Source organism: Phoca vitulina, unplaced genomic scaffold (genome assembly GCF_004348235.1).
Source record: "Phoca vitulina isolate PV1807 unplaced genomic scaffold, GSC_HSeal_1.0 scaffold3, whole genome shotgun sequence".
Lineage (NCBI taxonomy): Eukaryota > Metazoa > Chordata > Mammalia > Carnivora > Phocidae > Phoca > Phoca vitulina.
The window spans coordinates 85350140-85368701 of NW_022589706.1; the positions used below are offsets into that span (position 1 = coordinate 85350140).

Consider the following 18562-nt stretch of genomic DNA (forward strand, 5'->3'; position numbering starts at 1 on the left):
TCAGTTGGTTAAGCGACTGCCTTCGGCTCAGATCATGATCCTGGAGTCCCTGGATCGAGTCCCACATCGGGCTCCCTGCTCAGCGGGGAGTCTGCTTCTCCCTCTGACCCTCCCCCTTTCATGCTCTCTCTCTCAGATAAATAAATAAAATCTTTAAAAAAAAAGAGAGATAAGAGCATAAATTGAGTGTTATAGGGGATGTGACCTTGAGCAAGTGACATATCCTGAGTCAGTTCTCTCCTCTATGAAAGAAGAACATTGTTCTCTATCTTGTAAGCTTAAAGCCTCCTGAAAATACATGTAATTACCATTAACCTACCTCATGTCCTTGAGGGGCCTGGAACAAAGGCATCTAAGAACCATAAAGATATTTTTTTCTGAAAAGCTAAATCTGTTTTTATTGATATTTAGATGGTGTACGTGCTCTTATCTGTTTGTATATATGAAAGTATAAGTGTGTAAGATGTGTAAAAGTAGAGAATTACAGGGGCGCCTGGGTGGCTCAGTTGGTTAAGCGACTGCCTTCGGCTCAGGTCATGATCCTGGAGTCCCTGGATCGAGTCCCGCATCGGGCTCCCTGCTCGGCAGGGTGTCTGCTTCTCCCTCTGACCCTCCCCCCTCTCATGCTTTCTCTCTCATTCTCTCTCTCTCAAATAAATAAATAAAATCTTTAAAAAAAAAAAAAAAGTAGAGAATTACAGGTTGTGTACTGTAGAGACTACTGCCCTCTACTGGAAAAAATAAAAAGACAACCTTAAATGCCTGAAGCCCTTGGCCATTTCCATAACCTACTTTAAAAAGTGAGAAAGTTAATTTACAATGATTCCTGCTTAAAACTTTAATTTACATCAGGGTTTTTCAACCATGGAACTATTGACATTTTGGGCCAAATAATTTGGGAGTGATTGACAATTGTGGGGGTTGTCCTGTGTATTGTAGGATATTTATAAGCATCCCTGGTCCATATATACTAGATGCAAGTAACCCTCCCTCCCCAGTTGTAAAACCAAAAATGTGTCCAGATATTTCCAGATGTCCCCTGGGGGCCAAAATTTGCCCTAGTTGAGAATCACTCATATATGTTGAAAATTGTTGATTTTGTAATTTGTTGAAATTAAACTGTATAAATGAAAAATTATTTTGTCCTTTATTTTCTATAAAGTAAACTGAGGTCCTTCTTATTGCAAGCTATCGTAAGAAACTATAACATTTTCATATTGTTGTATTATATATAAGATATTTTACATTTTAATATTCCAATTCAGCATTTTAAAACACCAATTAAATTTCAGAAGAATTTAGTATTTTTTTTAAGGTTTATTTATTTGAGAGAGAGAGAGCGGTGGAGAGGGGCAGAGGGAGAAGGAGAGAGAGAATCTCAAGCAGACTCCCGGCTGAGCACAGAGTGATTCCACAACCCTGAGATCATGACCTGCGCTGAAATCAAGTCAGATGCTCAACTGACTGAGCCACCCAAGTGCTCCTAGTATGCAGTTCTTAAATGAAATTTAATCACATGGTCCAACCCATCCATCCATCCATCCATCCATCCGTCTATCCATTCATTCATTCATTTTTTATCCATTCATTCTGTCTTCTGTGTTCAGTGAACACTACAGAGAATCCAAAACAGAATAAAATATATTTCTTGCCCTCAAGGAGTTCCCAATTAAGGGTCTGGTGGGTGGAGGGGAACAGATAACTATAGACATATTGTAAGAGAGCCTGGTAAGTACCACAAGAGTAGAGCCTCATTTCACAGGTGAAAAAGCTGATGCCCAGAAAGGTAGTATAACTTTCCAACATCACACAGACAGTTGGTAGCACAATCAAAACTAGAGTCAAATTTCCTGACACTGAGAACTGAAGTCTTTCTACTTACTTAAGCCTTTTAGATGTACAAAATTTAAAATCCAATTCAAAATTACCTTGGACTGGCAGTCATCACTTGATAACAGTGTCTTGCCTATTATAAATGGAAATTGCGAAAGTGGAAAATGTAATACCATGCATTATCATTAAATTCTCTAACAATTCCAAAAAGCATATGCCATTATTTCCCTATTTGAAGGGTTAGGGAGCTTAAATTTACATATCTAGAAAATGGAAGAATTGAGCTATGAACCATGAAAGTCTGACTATAGGGCTAGACTTCTCAACCACTCTATTTTGCTGAGAAAACAAGGATTGGATTGAGAAGATGATTATTAGAACTAAAGCAAAAACTAATATTTCTTTGATTAATTATGAATCATCCAAATTCTAATGATTAGTTGACCAAATAAATAAATAAATAAATAAATCCTGAACATCAATTTTGATCAACATGCATCCTCACTTAATTCTGAGAACAAATCTGTGAGGTGGTATCATTCCCATTGCACAGATATGGAAATAAGGCTTGAAAACTTTGGCATGTGTCTGAAAGTCATGCATAAGTAGCAGAAACAATTCACAGATGCTTGTGTCTTCTTGGCCCGTCATATAGGGGTGAGGTCAAAGGAATTACAGTAGAAGAAGGGAATGGAATCAGTATGGATCAATCAGTGTAAAATATGATTAATTTGTTTTTTTTAAAGATTTTATTTATTTATTTGAGAGAGAGAATGAAATAGAGAGAAAGAGAGCATGAGGGGGGGAGGGTCAGAGGGAGAAGCAGACTCCCTGCTGAGCAGGGAGCCCAATGCGGGACTCAATCCCGGGATTCCAGGATCATGACCTGAGCTGAAGGCAGTCGCTTAACCAACTGAGCCGCCCAGGTGCCCCAAATATGATTAATTTGAACACCTACTCCTTGTCTTAAGTAATTTGAGTCATTTATATTTATTTTCCACCACGTGATATATAAATGATATTTTGAAATATGAACCAGTATAAAGGAAGTGCTGTCTTTTTTGGTTCGTTCTGTCATTTCAGAGAAACCAGATGTTACTTGAAGATGTATTACCCGTACAAGAGGATGATTCTTTGATGTCTTCACACCCAATTGTTGTCACCGTGACAAATCCTGCTGAAATAACATCTGTTTTTGATGGGATATCCTATAGCAAGGTAGGGAAAATCTGACATTGTTGTGAACATCTTCTTGTTTAGTGACTTTTAGTAAAGGCTAAAAATGGAAAGAATGGTGAGACTATGCTAATGGGCTTTAGGAAACAGTGTAGAGCTTATTCTGGGCGCTGAATATTCAGTAGTTTGTATTTTCCTGTCAAATTGATCAATGCTGGTCATTGTCACAGGATTTTGAATCAGATTTTTAAAAATTTCTCCTTTCACTTTTGTTTATAACTTCTTTCATTCTAACTGAATATTTACACTTCAAGCTTCAAATTTAAAATTATTTGATTTTTTATTTTTATTTTATTTTTTAAATTTTATTATGTTATGTAAATCACCATACATTATATCATTAGTTTTCGATGTGATTTGATTTTTTAAAAGACAGTAAATCTTTTTCTGATCTGTGGTCTTTGATGTCATATACATGGACACCTTTTCCAATAGAATCCTTTAGTTCAGCCAGTAAGAATTTAAACCCAACTCAGTTTGAAAGAATGACTTTTATCCATTTTTATATAACATATAAAGATGACTTTATTAATATGTTGTAGATGGGTGATTTTTATCCATTAACATGGTTTGCAAAGCGACTGTAGATCTACAGTGACCCATTTTCTCCTACAGAGTTTCCTATAGCTCCTCCTCCAAGTATCTTCATGGCTGCATGCAGTATAATTTAGTCATTTCCCTTTTGCTGCTCATGGTTTACCCACTATGCTAAGCTGCTCAAAAGCCACTGCAAATGAATACATTTTGTCATTCTGGATAATACCTAAAGTGTTATTTAAAATGAAATATTATAATTATTAAAATGAATACTAGATAAAATGGCTTGAGTGAAAAAAGCCTTCTATGTATTACTATTTCAAAGTTATAGCATCATATTTTTGGCTTTCCCTATCATTATTCCCACGGCATCTTTTTAGGCTTCCTTTATTCATTTTTCTTTCACACCTGCCAATGATTCTTTTCTCTTTCTCTTAAAATGGACATTTCCAATCCACTTATGGTATGGTCTAGTAACTCACATGGAGACGTTTATATTTTATTAAATCAGTTTCTTTCTGAATCCTAGATATTCCATGGGTTTAAGATATTAGGTCAAAAATATATAAATGTTCTAAACCTTTAGCCTTCTACTAGGTACAAAAATAATTTATACTTAAATGACAGTAAAAACTGCTAACTTCGTGGGGAGGCACACGTTTTTCTGGCAAGTTACTTGAAAATTGATTTAAAAATGTGTAAATAGTGAATTTTAGTATTAATCTTATAACATGTGCAAAGAAAGTAGAGAGCAGAGGTATTAATCAGATTCTTCAGATAAAATAAAACCAAATGAGATAAACTACTTTTGAAGAGGATTTTATGCCTAAATGATATATCTAACTCTACTAAACTATTTGACCAGACAATTCCTCAACTATCTATTTCCACTAAATGTAATCTTTTTAAAGTATTGAAATATACTTTAAGAAGTAAGCAGAATTTTATCATGGAATTACTTCATTCACTGAAAAATAGATTTCTAAAAGTGTTTCTAACGTTTCTCCTTCATTAGAAAAGCCCCATCTGCTGGTTCATTTGGTGAAGTGCAATAATTATTTAAACCCCAAGTCACTGAAATGATGGCCACTTTATCAATTTCTCTTTATCTTTTAGTTATTTTAGAAGCGTAGATATAGGGGGTGTGCCAAGTGACATTTTTATGCTAAAACTACTGAGTTATGGCCAAGTAATTTAGTGGGGTCATCTTGAAGGCATAATCTCGCAAATACGATATTAAAATACTGGTCACCATAGTGATCCCTGGTGTTTGTTTCCAGCCTATCCTTTACTAGTTCAATTTGTCACTTTTTTCCACCACAGGGATCATCCATTCTGAGGATGCTTGAAGACTGGATAACACCAGGGAAATTTCAAAAGGGATGTCAGGTATGATTTATTACTTTTAATAGTATTAAATGTAAGCTACACTAATCGGTGGCTGATGAATGTCAATATGTGATTAATTAAGGACAACTCCCTTTTTACTTTCTCTCTCCTTACTCAGGGATAGATTAAATAGCAAAACATGAAAAGGTGACTTCACAGCCAGCTAAGTGCCTGGACACCATTATCTGTAATTGCCATTTAGCTGAAATTTCATGGAGAAGTTGAATGGACTCCTTCGTTATTTTGGATGCCCTTTTTATGTGTATTAGCTCAGTCTACCATAATAAATACCATCGGCTGGGTCATTTAAACAACGGAAATGTATTTCCTCACGGTTCTGGGGGCTGAGAAGTCTATGACCATGGCCTGGCAGATTCATGTGTTGGAGAGGGATGTCTCCCTGGCCTGCAGATGGCTGCTTCTTTGCTGTGTCCTCGAGTGGCAGGGCAAGAGAGAGCTCTCTGGTGTCTCTTAGCAGACAGACATCGATCCTGTCCTGAGGGTCCCACCCTCATGACTTCATCTAAACCTAAATACCCCTCCAGAGGCCTCATCTGCAAACACCATCACGTTGGAGAGTAGAGCTTCAATGTCTGAATTTCGGGGAACGCAATTCAGTCCATAGCAACATGACATAAAGATGGAAACGTATCTATAAAGGTCTTCCCTTCCAGTCTGTAAAAGGACTTTTCTCCTGTTACTGGATTTTTTTTTTTTTTTAAAGATTTTATTTATTTATGACAGAGAGAGACACAGCCAGAGAGGGAACACAAGCAGGGGGAGTGGGAGAGGGAGAAGCAGGCTTCCCGCGGAGCAGGGAGCCCGATGCGGGGCTCGATCCCAGGACCCTGGGATCATGACCTGAGCCGAAGGCAGACGCTTAACGACTGAGGCACCCAGGCACCCCATCCCCTGTTATTGGATTTTAAAAAGGGCAAATATACACATTCCTATTATGATGGAGTCAATGACTGAAGAGGGCCGGCTTCCTTTTGGAAACAGAAATGATAAATTTTCGAAAGCATCTCACACATCCAACTTAAGGTGATTACTCCAGGGGATATTTCAGTTTCATCTTTATTTTTCTAGCAAAACCTAAGCCAAGTCTCTCAGGGTTTTATATTGTCAGTGTTGCTACAATCTGTCTCTGCAACTGTCCTGTCTGCAGGTTGGCCCCCCTGCAACCTAGAGATGGAGCTGGCTTCCTACTTTCCCCCTCTCAACTGCCTCCTCCCTGCTGTGATGCCCCAGGTTGCTCAGCAGAGCAGTGGTGATGGTGGCCAGTCCAGAAGGCAGAGAACAGGTCAGAGTAGCCCCCTGCCAGCTTTTCTAAAGAGTGCTAGTACGTCTTTTCGATGTGATTCCCCAGGACAATGCCTGCTCCCCATTCCTTCAGCTCTCGCTACCATTAAGTCTTCTTATATGGCATCCGGCACTCTCTATGCTCTCCCAAAAGAAGACAGTCCCCTTCTACCCAATGCTAAAATTTCTAGGTGACTACCAAAGTAAGAAATAGGACCAGGACTTGGGAAATATTCAGGGAGTATATCCATACATTTTACTCCTTTTGTCCATTAATAAAATATTCTGTGTGGACACTGGTGGAAAGGGAAAAGCTATGTGCTTATTCTTATGTGCACATTAGAACATCTTGTAACTTTTCCGTTGGCTTCAAACTCACATTTCTTCATATCTTCTCTCACTGTGAGCACCTTCAGTGAGGAACTCGGTCTTCTATATCTTTGCGTATACTCCAGGGCCTAGTAGAATGCATTACACATGTTAGGCAATCCAAAAAATGCTTCTTGAGTTAGTGAATGGCCTATAATAAATAGTATAAAATATAGAAAAAAAACAAAGACAATTCTTTTAAAAAATTCAGTGAAAATTCCACTTGCAGAGCTTTCATTCTAAATTAAACTGATCAGTAACACATTCTTGGAATCTTCAAAGCTGACTTCAAATTAAATGATTTTTATGGTAATTTCTAGAGATGGACCAAAAGAGTCTTTAAAAGTGAATAGCTATTCTAATAATTCAGAAATACTCTCGTATTTCCTTTAGCCCGGTATCTATGGTATAATTAATTAAAAAGCCAGTCTCCCTGTCTAAAACTAATATTTCTCAGGTGAAAACTGTCTTCCTCCACCCTGTGACTATAGATGGATCTAGAAACTGAACTAGGATGAATAAGTATTAATTTTTTCATGCCATCATACTGCTGTGGAATAAATTTACCAAAAAAAAAAAAAAAAAAAACCCACTAAAACACTCACTTTTTCCCTACAATCTTCAAACACTAGCTCATATCTGAAAATGGTATATGATCAGTATAGACCACACTCAATAGCTCTCAAATCAATTGGAACATTCCTTTCCTTCATTCCAGTATCCGAATAGTATCTCTCCTTGAGTTATCATCACACTATGATTGCTGCCCCTAAATCCCACACTCTGTGATACCGTTCAAAATTTTTCCTTTGAAAATACTAATTTTCTGTCCATAGTGACTCTTCATTAGCTAACCTGATGTGGCATCCCCCTCTGGGGATGGCCAGCTGTCTGCTCTCCTTTGTGCTCATCACCTTCCCCCAACCCCCATCTCAGACATCAAAGGAGGTGCAGAGTGCAGGGAAATAAGGGCAAAACCATCACCTGGAAAATCTTTAAGTCTGTGCTTGTGCATAAAAAATCATAATAGATAATGGGGCGTTCGTAACAGTACATGGTCATGAAATCAAGCTGAGAAATGTATCCATCCTTTCTTTTTCTCTTAGTATCAGCAGTACCTTGATAGGACAGGAATGGCTCAGTTGGAACATGGTCCTTTTCCTTCCTGGGATACTAGTTACAGAAACAGGGCTCCTTTCCTTTTGTGCTTACCACACCAATACCAACTAGTGAGGGACTATTATTGGGGGACCTAGGTCACCATAAAATTTTGAGTGGAATGACTGCGTTGTGATTATTCAAGGTGAAGAAATAAATTTCTTTTTTTTTTAAAAGATTTTATTTATTTTATTTGACAGAGAGACACAGCGAGAGAGAGAACACAAGCAGGGGGAGTGGGAGAGGGAGAAGCAGGCTTCCCGCTGAGCAGGGAGCCCGATGTGGGGCTGGATCCCAGGACCCTGGGATCCTGACCTGAGCCGAAGGCAGACGCTTAACGACTGAGCCACCCAGGCACCCCAAGAAAGAAATTTCTTAATATAGGCTATTCAGAAGTGCACTAATCTAGACAAAATAAAATTGATGTCTTTTAATAGACTGTTTATATAAATGTCCATGTAGCCTGTAGTTCAGGAGAAGCAAGAAACTGCAGTTTATTTAAAAAGCAATAATAAGAACACCACCACTGAAACCCGCACAAACTCGTCCAGGAGTCAGAATTCTTTCAAGGTTACCGCAGGAAACTCTCTTCACCTCTATAGGCACCAGTTTCTGACACCCCTAAAAATGTGAAAGTTGTGTTAGATAATATTTAAAATCCCTCTAGTTCCAAGATTGCACGTTCTAAGCTCAAGACGCTGTGAGTGTACAAATAAACTCCTCTACATTAATTTTAAGATGCTACTACTCACTAGAAAGTGTCATTAACAGGTAACTATGGTTATAATTAATCATTACTATTCCAAGTATCCCATTATTTTATTTAGAATGAATGATTTGTGCAAAGCTCTGGAACAAACACCTAAAACTGAATATCGAGTACGTGCCTTTCATGTCTTCTCCCTTCCTCTGCCTGCCCTCCAGTGGTAGTGCTGAGTAGTGACCTCATCTAAAGAACAAATACGAAGGCAGCATTCCAAACTGGTCTCAACTCTCGTCCAGGCTTCTCGGAGCGGTACTGCTAATACTGTTTTATCTCTCTGTGCCTGAAATGAAAGGAATTTAGAAGATAATGTGACTTACGCACATTGCCTCTTGAAAATTATAGCAACTTAGAGTAAAAATGTCAAGTGCAAAGTCAACCGTTGGTTATTTTCTTTGAAGCTCAAGGAACACTTAAGAAGGTTTATTTCTATCGAAGATGTCCATATTTTAAATGGGACAGTTCCTCACAGCAACAAAGTCATGATATGGCAGGAACTTTGGACGGTTTCCTGGAGAAACCACAATTATGAGGGTAGGAGAAAATTGGGAATTTTCTTTATGGACACACCACATTATATCTGAAAACTCATATACAGAGATTTTGTGAACAGATTGCCAAAGGGGAGAGGCTTGTAGTTTAAAAATTCATATTTTAAAAATAATTGAAGAGTGAAGACACTCTTTAAAGAGAATAATTTCCCCAATTTACCCATGATCATGATCATCATTCTTATTATTCAAAACATCATATATCCATTTCTTTAAAGCAGGGGTCTACTAACTGTGACCTGGGGCCAAATCTGGCCCACCACCGAGGGAGAGTGAGAGGGACAAGCAGACTCCCCCGCTGAGCAAGGAGCCCGAATCAGGGCTTGATCCCAGGACCCTGAGATCATGACCTGAGCCGAAGGCAGATGCTTAACTGACCGAGCCACCCGGGTGCCCCCATACATTGACTTCTAAAATACTTGTTCTCTTTCACGTACAGACTTACTTGAAAAAATACAAATTCAGGAATGCAAAAACTGAAGATTTTTGGGGAGCACTTGAAGAGGTAAGGAGTATATCCCCAAGTATTTCTTTGTCTGATTAACAAATGATTTATCAATCATTTCTTTATCTGACTCTTCTATCTTTTTATTCACCTAATTTGTTAATTATTCTTCATGTTTTTTAAATATCAGGCAAGTAATCTACCAGTGAAAGAAGTGATGGATACGTGGACCAAACAGATGGGTTATCCTGTACTTAATGTCAAAGATAGTAACATCACACAGAAACGCTTTCTGTTGGATTCAAGAGCTAATCTTTCTGAGCCACATTCACCTTTTGGGTAAGGATCTATAATGCATTTCAAGAGTAAAGCAGAAATTTGATGGAAATATTGGCCATTTGCTTGGATCTTGCTCTTCAGTACATGATTGATGGGTGATAATATAAAAACACAGTGTCTTTAGGGAAACGAAAGCATTCAAAGGGAGCTCCGTGGTCTCCAGGTTCAAAATGGTGGACTGAGCACATGTATCCAAGTCCTGTTCTTCCCAGAAATCACTGAATAAAGGAACAGAAGTGCTAAAAGAAATAAACTCATAAAGGAGAGAAAATAAAGAGGAGGGGCAATATACATCACAGAATTCTAGAAGACAAGCCAGAAGGAGAAATATTGGTAGAAAACAAACAAACTAAGGAAGATGCAGTTAGATAAAGAGGGACTTGTGGTAGAGGTAGAAATATCTTCCCTATCCCTAGGCAGGCTCTGGGCTCACTGTCAGCATGAAAAGTGGAGTGCAGGAGTGAGACGTGAGGCTGAAAATAGGGCAATTAATTTGAAGTCTAGACTCAGGACAGTTGTGCCAGGCAGACACACCCCCATTCCATTTTCCCTTCATCTGCTACCATCCTCTTCTCTGTTCAGAGCTCTCAGAAGTCTGCCAGAAGCCTGGCAATGACCCAAGGCAAAAATCCAAAGGCTCTTGCTGCCCCCCCACCCCGCCCCAAGTAAATTGACTAAAACAGTGGAAGAGAGCTAAGGATTTCCATTTGGTTAGGAAGCCCAGAGTAAAGCTTTCCTCCTTATGGCATTTGTGGGATGGATGGGCTAGAGCTGCCAGCTCCCCTTATACGTACACAGAGCTCCCAGTCAGACATCCTGTTCGGAGGAAGAGCTTGTTTCAAAAAGACACCTCCCCTCTCAACAGCAGAGGGATGACAAGCAAGATGCCAAGAATAATTAATTTAGTCCTTCTTTCTAAAATATGGGTGGACCATTAAGATCACACAACACATAAAAAAAAAACAAACCTAAAAGCATAAAAGGTAAAATCTCACTTGAACAAACAAAAAATTGTCTCTATAAGAAACATAATTGAGGAAATAGAAAATAAATTTATGAAATACATTTGGAGATCAAAGAAGCTCTTAACACCCATTTACTAAGAGCAGAATGTCTTTGACAAAACAAACTTAGAATATAGAATTGCTCTGGAAGGTTAAATTTTTGGTTGTCAAAGAGTTAAGCAAGCAAGTAGAAATAAATTTGGGGAACTGTCTCAAGTTATAGGGCAAACACACAGAACTGACAAATATGAAAGAGAAGACAAATATGCAACGTCCAGCACCCAACTAATAGATGTCTCTCAAAAAAGAAAACAGAGAAACTTGAGAGGCAAATCATATCAAAGAAATAATAAAGGACACAGGGATTCTGATTAAAAAATCCATTGACTACACAGTACAAAAAAGGAAAAAAATATATATATACCTAGCTACATCCTCATGAATGGAACAATCATCTAAAATGGTTGAAGCAAAAAATATTTTCAGCCTCCAATTCTCCACACAAACTAAACCAAATGCAAAAGCACAACAAAGACATTTTCAAACATGTAGGCCCAGAAAATGCTTTCCACACAGCACTTCCTAGAAAGTTACTAGGGGAGGAAGAAGAGGAAAAATATGGATAAATCAAAAAAAAAAAAAAAGAAGAAGACGTGGATCCAGGAAACAATGCATCCAACCAAGGAAAACCATGACAGGAAATGCCGGCCATTAGTGAGCCAACGGGCTCACGGTGCCATGTGTAAGAGCCGGATGACTGGGCTCAGGTAGGTGATCACCAGGAAAAAGCAAGTATGGTTGAGAGGATGAAAAAACCTGAGGAGCTGGTGAAGGCCCATCAGTTAAGTCAACTGTAAAGAAGAAAACTAGAGAAACCAAATCAAGGCTGTATGTAAAAATTGTGATCCAAAAATATAAACAAGGTAGAACAATTTTATGCCATTGATAAATACAAGAAAAAGGAGTCCATTTGACCCTTATGATAGGGTATTAGGGTAAATTCTTATTTAAATGACTCAGGGGGCCATGAAATCAGCCTATAGAGAAGGAAATGTAACTCTAACACACTTCTTGGCTAACAATATGTATACAATAGTATAATTTCATAAATGTTACTTATTGGCTTTTAACTTTTATAATCAGGGATGAATAACATAACGATTTTGTTACAGTGGCAGAGAAGATTGTAAATGTAAGCAGTCTTAACGTTGTAACAAGGGAAAAAGCTGGCAGAAGAAAGGAGGTGGAAGAGGGAGGAGAGGTGGAAGGAAGCGTTGGGTCCTAATTCAGTGGTGTGCTGGTGCTGACACTAATCCCAGCTCAGTGCCATCATGCTGGTAGCTTGAAAGAGATCATGTGGTGAGTTAATGGAAACCAGCCAATACTGTGTTCAATTCCGCACCCGCCCCCCCCAAGAGGCAGTTGTTAAGTATTTACCAGCATATTCATAGGATACCCTACAGTTTCTCTTCACTAAGGTAGGTAGGGGTAAAATCTCCTATTTTACAGTTAGGAGAGAGTAGCAATACTAAAATTTATGAGACAGGAAATGACAGCTTGAGTACATTATTGAAAGGAACAATTACAACCTATAGAAATCTAATAATAATTTTACTTAAATTTTGACTGTTAATGGGGGAATGGAAGATAAATTAGTATAAGTAAACTAAATCACCCCGTCTCATGGATGAGTTAACAAATACTATCTGGGAAAAAAAAAAGAGAGAGAGCTATTTAGAGTTACAGAATTAGCCATCAGGAGAATTAAATCCAGAAGTACTTTTTCAAAGAAGATACTTCTGAGAGAGGGGCCAGCCTGTGGGAAGGGTGGAAAAGGAGACTGGTTTTTCAATGGCAGTCTTTCTAGTTTTTGATGAGGATGTTTCTATTTATAAATTGCACAAATGAAAATCTCCCGAATATTAAACAGCAATTATAAACTTGATCACTCAAATTCTCTTGCTAATATCATTTATAAGGAACTTCTGAACATCACCACGTAAAATTTTATTAAATCCCATTTATAATTTTGAAATACAAACAGCTAAAGACACAGATTTATAAACCGAATTTAAAAGAACTTCCTATATGTTTTTATGAATCTAACAAATTAAAATTCATAGAGTATATCAAATTTCTTGGGCATTTTCAGCATATTGAGAATCAAACCTTTGACTTTACAAACTCAAGACTTTTCTAGACATTTAAACAGGACTATTGAGTTAAGGTGTCCTAACAATTTCAGTTAAAATTATAAATACAATGCCATTTCCCTCTAATTTGCCAGATTTTTTTTTCCTTTTTTTAAATTTAAATTCAATTAGCCAACATTTAGTACATCATTAGTTTTTGGTTCAATGATTCATTAGTTGCATATAAATTTCCCAGATTTTTGAAAATGTTGCAAATATTATAAAAGCTGACAAAACATGTGCAACACAGCCCGTGATTTCACACTGATCACACTTGTGTGAATATAGCTTGTACAGAAAGTCTTAATAGTATATCCATTTCTGTATGACTAGTTATTTTTGTATACACTTCTGGGGTGCCAATTGCTGCCAAAAGAAGGGAAAAAAACCAGGATCTCAGGACCTCTGGTATGGGGCTGGCCACAAAAACCTGGGTATATCACTTTAGGGATACCATCTCAGCCACCCATTACTCAGATGAGCCCCCGCCTAGACAGGATCCTGGCTAAATGGCAACAACATGGCACGTGCGGCACTGGTGGCCTGGACAATGATCTAATTTCACCCTTGCCAATTTTTTTTTCCAGTTTCATTGAGAAATAATTGCGTCATGTATAGTTTAAGGCGTAAAACATGATGGTTTGATTTAGGTATATCGTGAAATGATTCCCACCATAGGTTCAACTAACACCCATCACGCATGCCAATTTTGATGGTCTCTTCTTTCAACTTCTGAATACTCAGTTTGGTAGAGAGACTTTTGCACCCACTGCCACTTCTGATGATCTCTAATCTCCACTGCCCGTTTTGCAATGAAAAGGCCCTTTGCCCTCTTTATCTCCTTTTTAATAGTCTCATTGCTCTTATTATATAGTTACTTATATATAAATCATCACAAGATCAATGATCTGGTAGCAATTAAGATAACGCGAGGAAGGAGAATTATAGGGTGTGACAAAGGCGTCCCAGAATATCTATAAGCTGGTTCTTTTATAGTTACTGTTTTATGGTTTAGCGAACTAAGATTGGCCAAATTTAATACTGCTGGAGACTTTAGATATTAAAACTTAAAAATGTTTCTCTCTTGTGAAACAAGCTTTCCTTGGGGAGTTTCACAGTGATTACGCTCTCCAGTCATATGTGCCCCCTGATACACTGAGCCTGAATTAACAGGTGGGTCAGGAGGTGCGCTTGAGGAGGGAGCGCCACAGAAGACTTTCTTCCTTGAAGAAGTGAGATTTAAGCTGTGTAGGTTCATATGAGGGGATGACCATGGCGGGGCGGGTGTTCAAAACAGAAACTACATGTATGAAGGCTCTGGAGTTTAAAAAGTGGCATTACCCATATAATATGCAACACTTACTGAGCATTTACTAAGTAGGTGGCACTACTTTAAGCACTTTAGAGCATTTTATTATAACAGGTGGGAGAAATAACTGAAACTGATGAGATAACTTATTCAAGGTTGCCCAGATTGTAAATGATGGCACTTCGATTTGAACACTGGTGGTCTGGGTCCAGGAAGCTGAACAGCAGAGAGGCGCTGGGCACAGCGGTGAGAGGGGAACGCAGGGGCCAGGCATGCACATCCTGTTCAAGATTTTGAACAATAGTGTGCAAATTCAAGGACTTCAAAGAGAAAGAATTAGCAGGCTCACCTTTACATTTTTCAAAGTTCCCCTCTGGCTGCATTATAGAGAGTAGGTCGGAGTGGGGCAAGAGTGGGAGCAGGGAGGCCAGTTAGTATGGTAACTGTCGTGAGTGACTCACATGAGAGATGAGCCAGAGGATGGGGTCTGCACAAGGAGAGTGGCCGTGAGTCGGAGGGGTGTGGCAGGGGTCCTGAAGAGGAGGTTGAGCTCAAATTTCTCACTAGAGAACAAACGATATGCAGGGAACTGCATTGGATGAATTTTCAGATAACCATCTCATTTTAGAATATTGTTCTCATCTTGTTCTATAGTGGTCATAGCCAAATTTCTAGAGAACTGAAAGATCTTTAGAGACCCACTTATCATATGTACTCTAGACCCTGTTTCCTGGCTTCCGATTCAGGGCTTTGAAAATTAAGTCACACTAATAGCACACTCGGGTGTTTCCAACAATTCCAAATTGCCAAAATTCAAATTGGACTTCCTGTCCAAGGCATCAGAGAATGAAGAGCACTCAGAATTACTAAATTAGCTACTTTCAAGATACTGGTTGGCATGTGAACTGGAAGAACATCAAGAAAGCCAGTGGTGCTCACCTTATTGAGGCCGGTGATCAGCCTCTTTGGGAAACATCAGACACTCAGCTCCAGCACAGTAAATGACATTCAGAGGAACTGGGTATCTTGCTGTATGCAAATTCTGAAAATTAATAGCTCATGCCAAAACAAAGGAAATTTGAGTTCCTAGACCAAATGAGATCAGTCAGGGAGTGTCTGTTTATACTTCTTTATCTTCTCTTTATTTTGGAAAAGAAAGATTATGATAGAAGAGCTTTGTTTCCACTCTTTCCTCTTCATAATGTATGAATGAATCAATCTGACATAGGTGATAATTCAGTTATGAAAATCCACATAATAATTTGTGCTATCATACTGTTAACTCTAAACTGTTTATTTTATAGTTACTGTTTTATGTTCTAGCAAATTAGATTGGCCATATTTAATACTGCTATTTAATAGCCTTTGGGTATTTAAATTAAAAAGATTTCTCTCTTGAGAAACAAACTTCCACTAGGAAAGCTTTGTAGTAATTCCCTTCTGTCATATGTATCCACTGGTTTGTTAAGCCAAAGACATACTGAACACTGTTTTTATTTTTTTTAAAAAATTATTTATTTATTTGACAGAGAGATAGTGAGAGCAGGAACACAAGCAGGGGGAGTGGGAGAGGGAGAAGCAGGCTTCCCGTTGAGGAGGGAGCCCGATGTGGGGCTTGAACCCAGGACTCTGGGATCATGACCTGAGCCGAAGGCAGACACCCAACGACTGAGCCACCCAGGCGCCCCTGAACACTGTTTTTAAACTGGTGGGATTGCATTGTTTAAATTACTCCTTGGTTATGCATTCCTCTCCACACAAATAAAAGAATTTATTACCCCGCAAATGAAGTGTATTATCAGGTCTTCACTTTTTCAGTTATAACAAATCTTTAAATTGTATTCATTGAGATTTAGAACATGGAACTATATTAACATTTATACTTTTCTCTAATATTTTCTTGAGTTTTTACCTTCAGTTACTATTTTTATTTTATTTAGATTCATAGATACATGATTTTTTAGTGATCACTTATCATAAAGTCAATCTACTCGCTCTATTTTTGTAAAAAAAAAAAAAAGTTATATATGATAGGAAAATAAACCCAGAAAACATGTGCTATCCTGTTGAGAACATTTGTTAAAAATCTATAGCAGCTCCTGAACAAATAAGAGAGAAAACATTACATCAAAAGTGATCCTTCATGATTTTTTACTTGATTGAAAAACATAGATCATAACATATGCCCTCATGACCCCAGAAAGGAATTAGCCCTTTCTCCAATCCTAGTGTTCACCTACTCTCTATCCAGATATATTTCTGTCTGGTGGGAAATGTGGTTAAACTCAATGGCCCCCCTCCCCTTTCTCACTGCTTAAATATTCCAAGATTAGGGAATTCTTACTGACCAGAAACTTTGTACAATGCAAACGGCCCACACGTGTGTAAGTTATTGTTTTAACACTATGGTCTCAACCATCTCTCAGAAACAAACACATTTCCTGTCTCCATTAGGGGGAATTCTCTATCAGGAACATGTCTTTGGCAGTCCACTCAATGTAAACAGGGGGAAAAGGGAGTAGACATGTTATTTTGGGGCAATCGAAGTCAATTTCTTTAGTGAAAATTAGGTTGACCGTGTTTAATACTACCAAAGTTTGTTAGAGTGTTAGATACAAAAAAGTGACTCATACCTTTAAAAATGAAATCCGATCCTCCTAAATTTTAGCTAACATATAGAAGACTCTCTCATTACATTTATGTAATTTCCATTTCTTGATATTTTGTACTCAAATCTATTATTTTACTCAGATTAGATTAGATCCTGTAAGGGATTCTAAAACTAGAAAATTATATAGCCTCAACCCCTTTTAGTCTTGTGATCCCCTCAGACTTCGGAGCAAATTTTTTTTTTTTTACATGTCCACTTTTAGGCACATTGTCGTCCCAGACACCATGTTTTACAGGGGAAGAGTCAAGATATGAAATCCTGACTGTGCACTTGGGCATCGAGATGCTTGGGTGCTCCGTCCTTTCAGTCAGGGCAGCATTGGGGAAATGTAGACAGGGGAAGAAATGTTCTTTTATGTGGCAGCACCAAAACGGAAGAGCAGTGAAAGAGTGAAATATGTAGATAGGATGTGACCTTTAAAAGGTGCTTGTTTGTCTATCTGTTGAGAAGCTGCAAGGGATCGCTCTTAGGTCGGCTTCCCTAAAAGTGGATGCTGAGGTGATGATTCAAGTGAAAGCTACTCACCAGGAAGTGTTTCTAAGAAGGCCTGGAAGGGGAGTGGGTCGTGGGCAATCAAGCAGCCGAGTGCAATATCGAGCAGGTGCTATGGAGGATAACTATCCAGCGGGGATAGTGCTGTAGAGTGGTCCTGACAGATGGGGCAAGGAAGAGTCTCAACGCCCATCCATCACTGGCTGAGGGCGGCAGCCAAGAATGTAAATTCCAAGGAACTTCTGGCTTTCCTTGCTCAGTCCGCTAGAGGGCAGTCCTCTGACAGAGAGACCCAGGCGCTTGGCTGTCGGCAAGGAGAGCACTTTGGGATCTGGGGGTACAAAAATGACAAAGAGATTCAAGGGGATAAGGGTAGAGCACTGACAATGCTTGCAACATGACCCAAGAAACAATGTATGTATTGGTCCTATGGAACTTGGAGCCAAAAACATTCCACAGCAATAAAATCCTCAAAGAAAGTTACTAACAACTCAATCTTATAAAACGTTTCAACAGTGATAAAACAAAGAATTACTTCTTTCGTGTAGATGGCAAAATGTATTCTCCCCATGGGGCGCCTGGATGGCTCAGTCTGTTGAGCCTCCGATTCTTGATTTTGGCTCAGGTCCTGATCTCAGGGTCCTGGGATGGAGCCAGCTGAAGGCTTCCTGCTCAGCGGGGAGTCTGCTTGTCTCCCTCTCCCTCTGCGCCTCTCTCCACTCACGCACGCTCTCTCTCTTTCTGAAATAAATAAATAAATCTTAAAAAAAGTATTCTCCCTGAATTACATAAGTTTTATTATATCTTGAAAAGGAGAAATATCATTCCCCATTCTCTGTCAGGGACTTGAATGATCACAGATGAAGAAAAACAAGGCAAACTTTGAGTTGGAACCCAAATTCAAACACAGATTCACCTCCTTTCTAGGTCTCTTGTATTTTCTGATTGATAGTACATGATATGAGAACAAAC

The 18562-nt window shown here is 38.6% G+C and overlaps 1 protein-coding gene across 1 annotated transcript in view; it reads left to right on the forward strand.

Moving 5' to 3' along the window:
- Positions 1–18562, forward strand: part of ENPEP (glutamyl aminopeptidase) — an 83891-nt gene that overhangs the window by 32488 nt on the left and 32841 nt on the right. Inside the window, exons 7-10 of the mRNA XM_032398880.1 lie at positions 2917–3051; positions 4930–4995; positions 9578–9643; positions 9774–9922. Coding sequence (XP_032254771.1) covers positions 2917–3051; positions 4930–4995; positions 9578–9643; positions 9774–9922 — 416 coding nt within the window. The remainder of the gene's footprint in view (positions 1–2916; positions 3052–4929; positions 4996–9577; positions 9644–9773; positions 9923–18562) is intronic.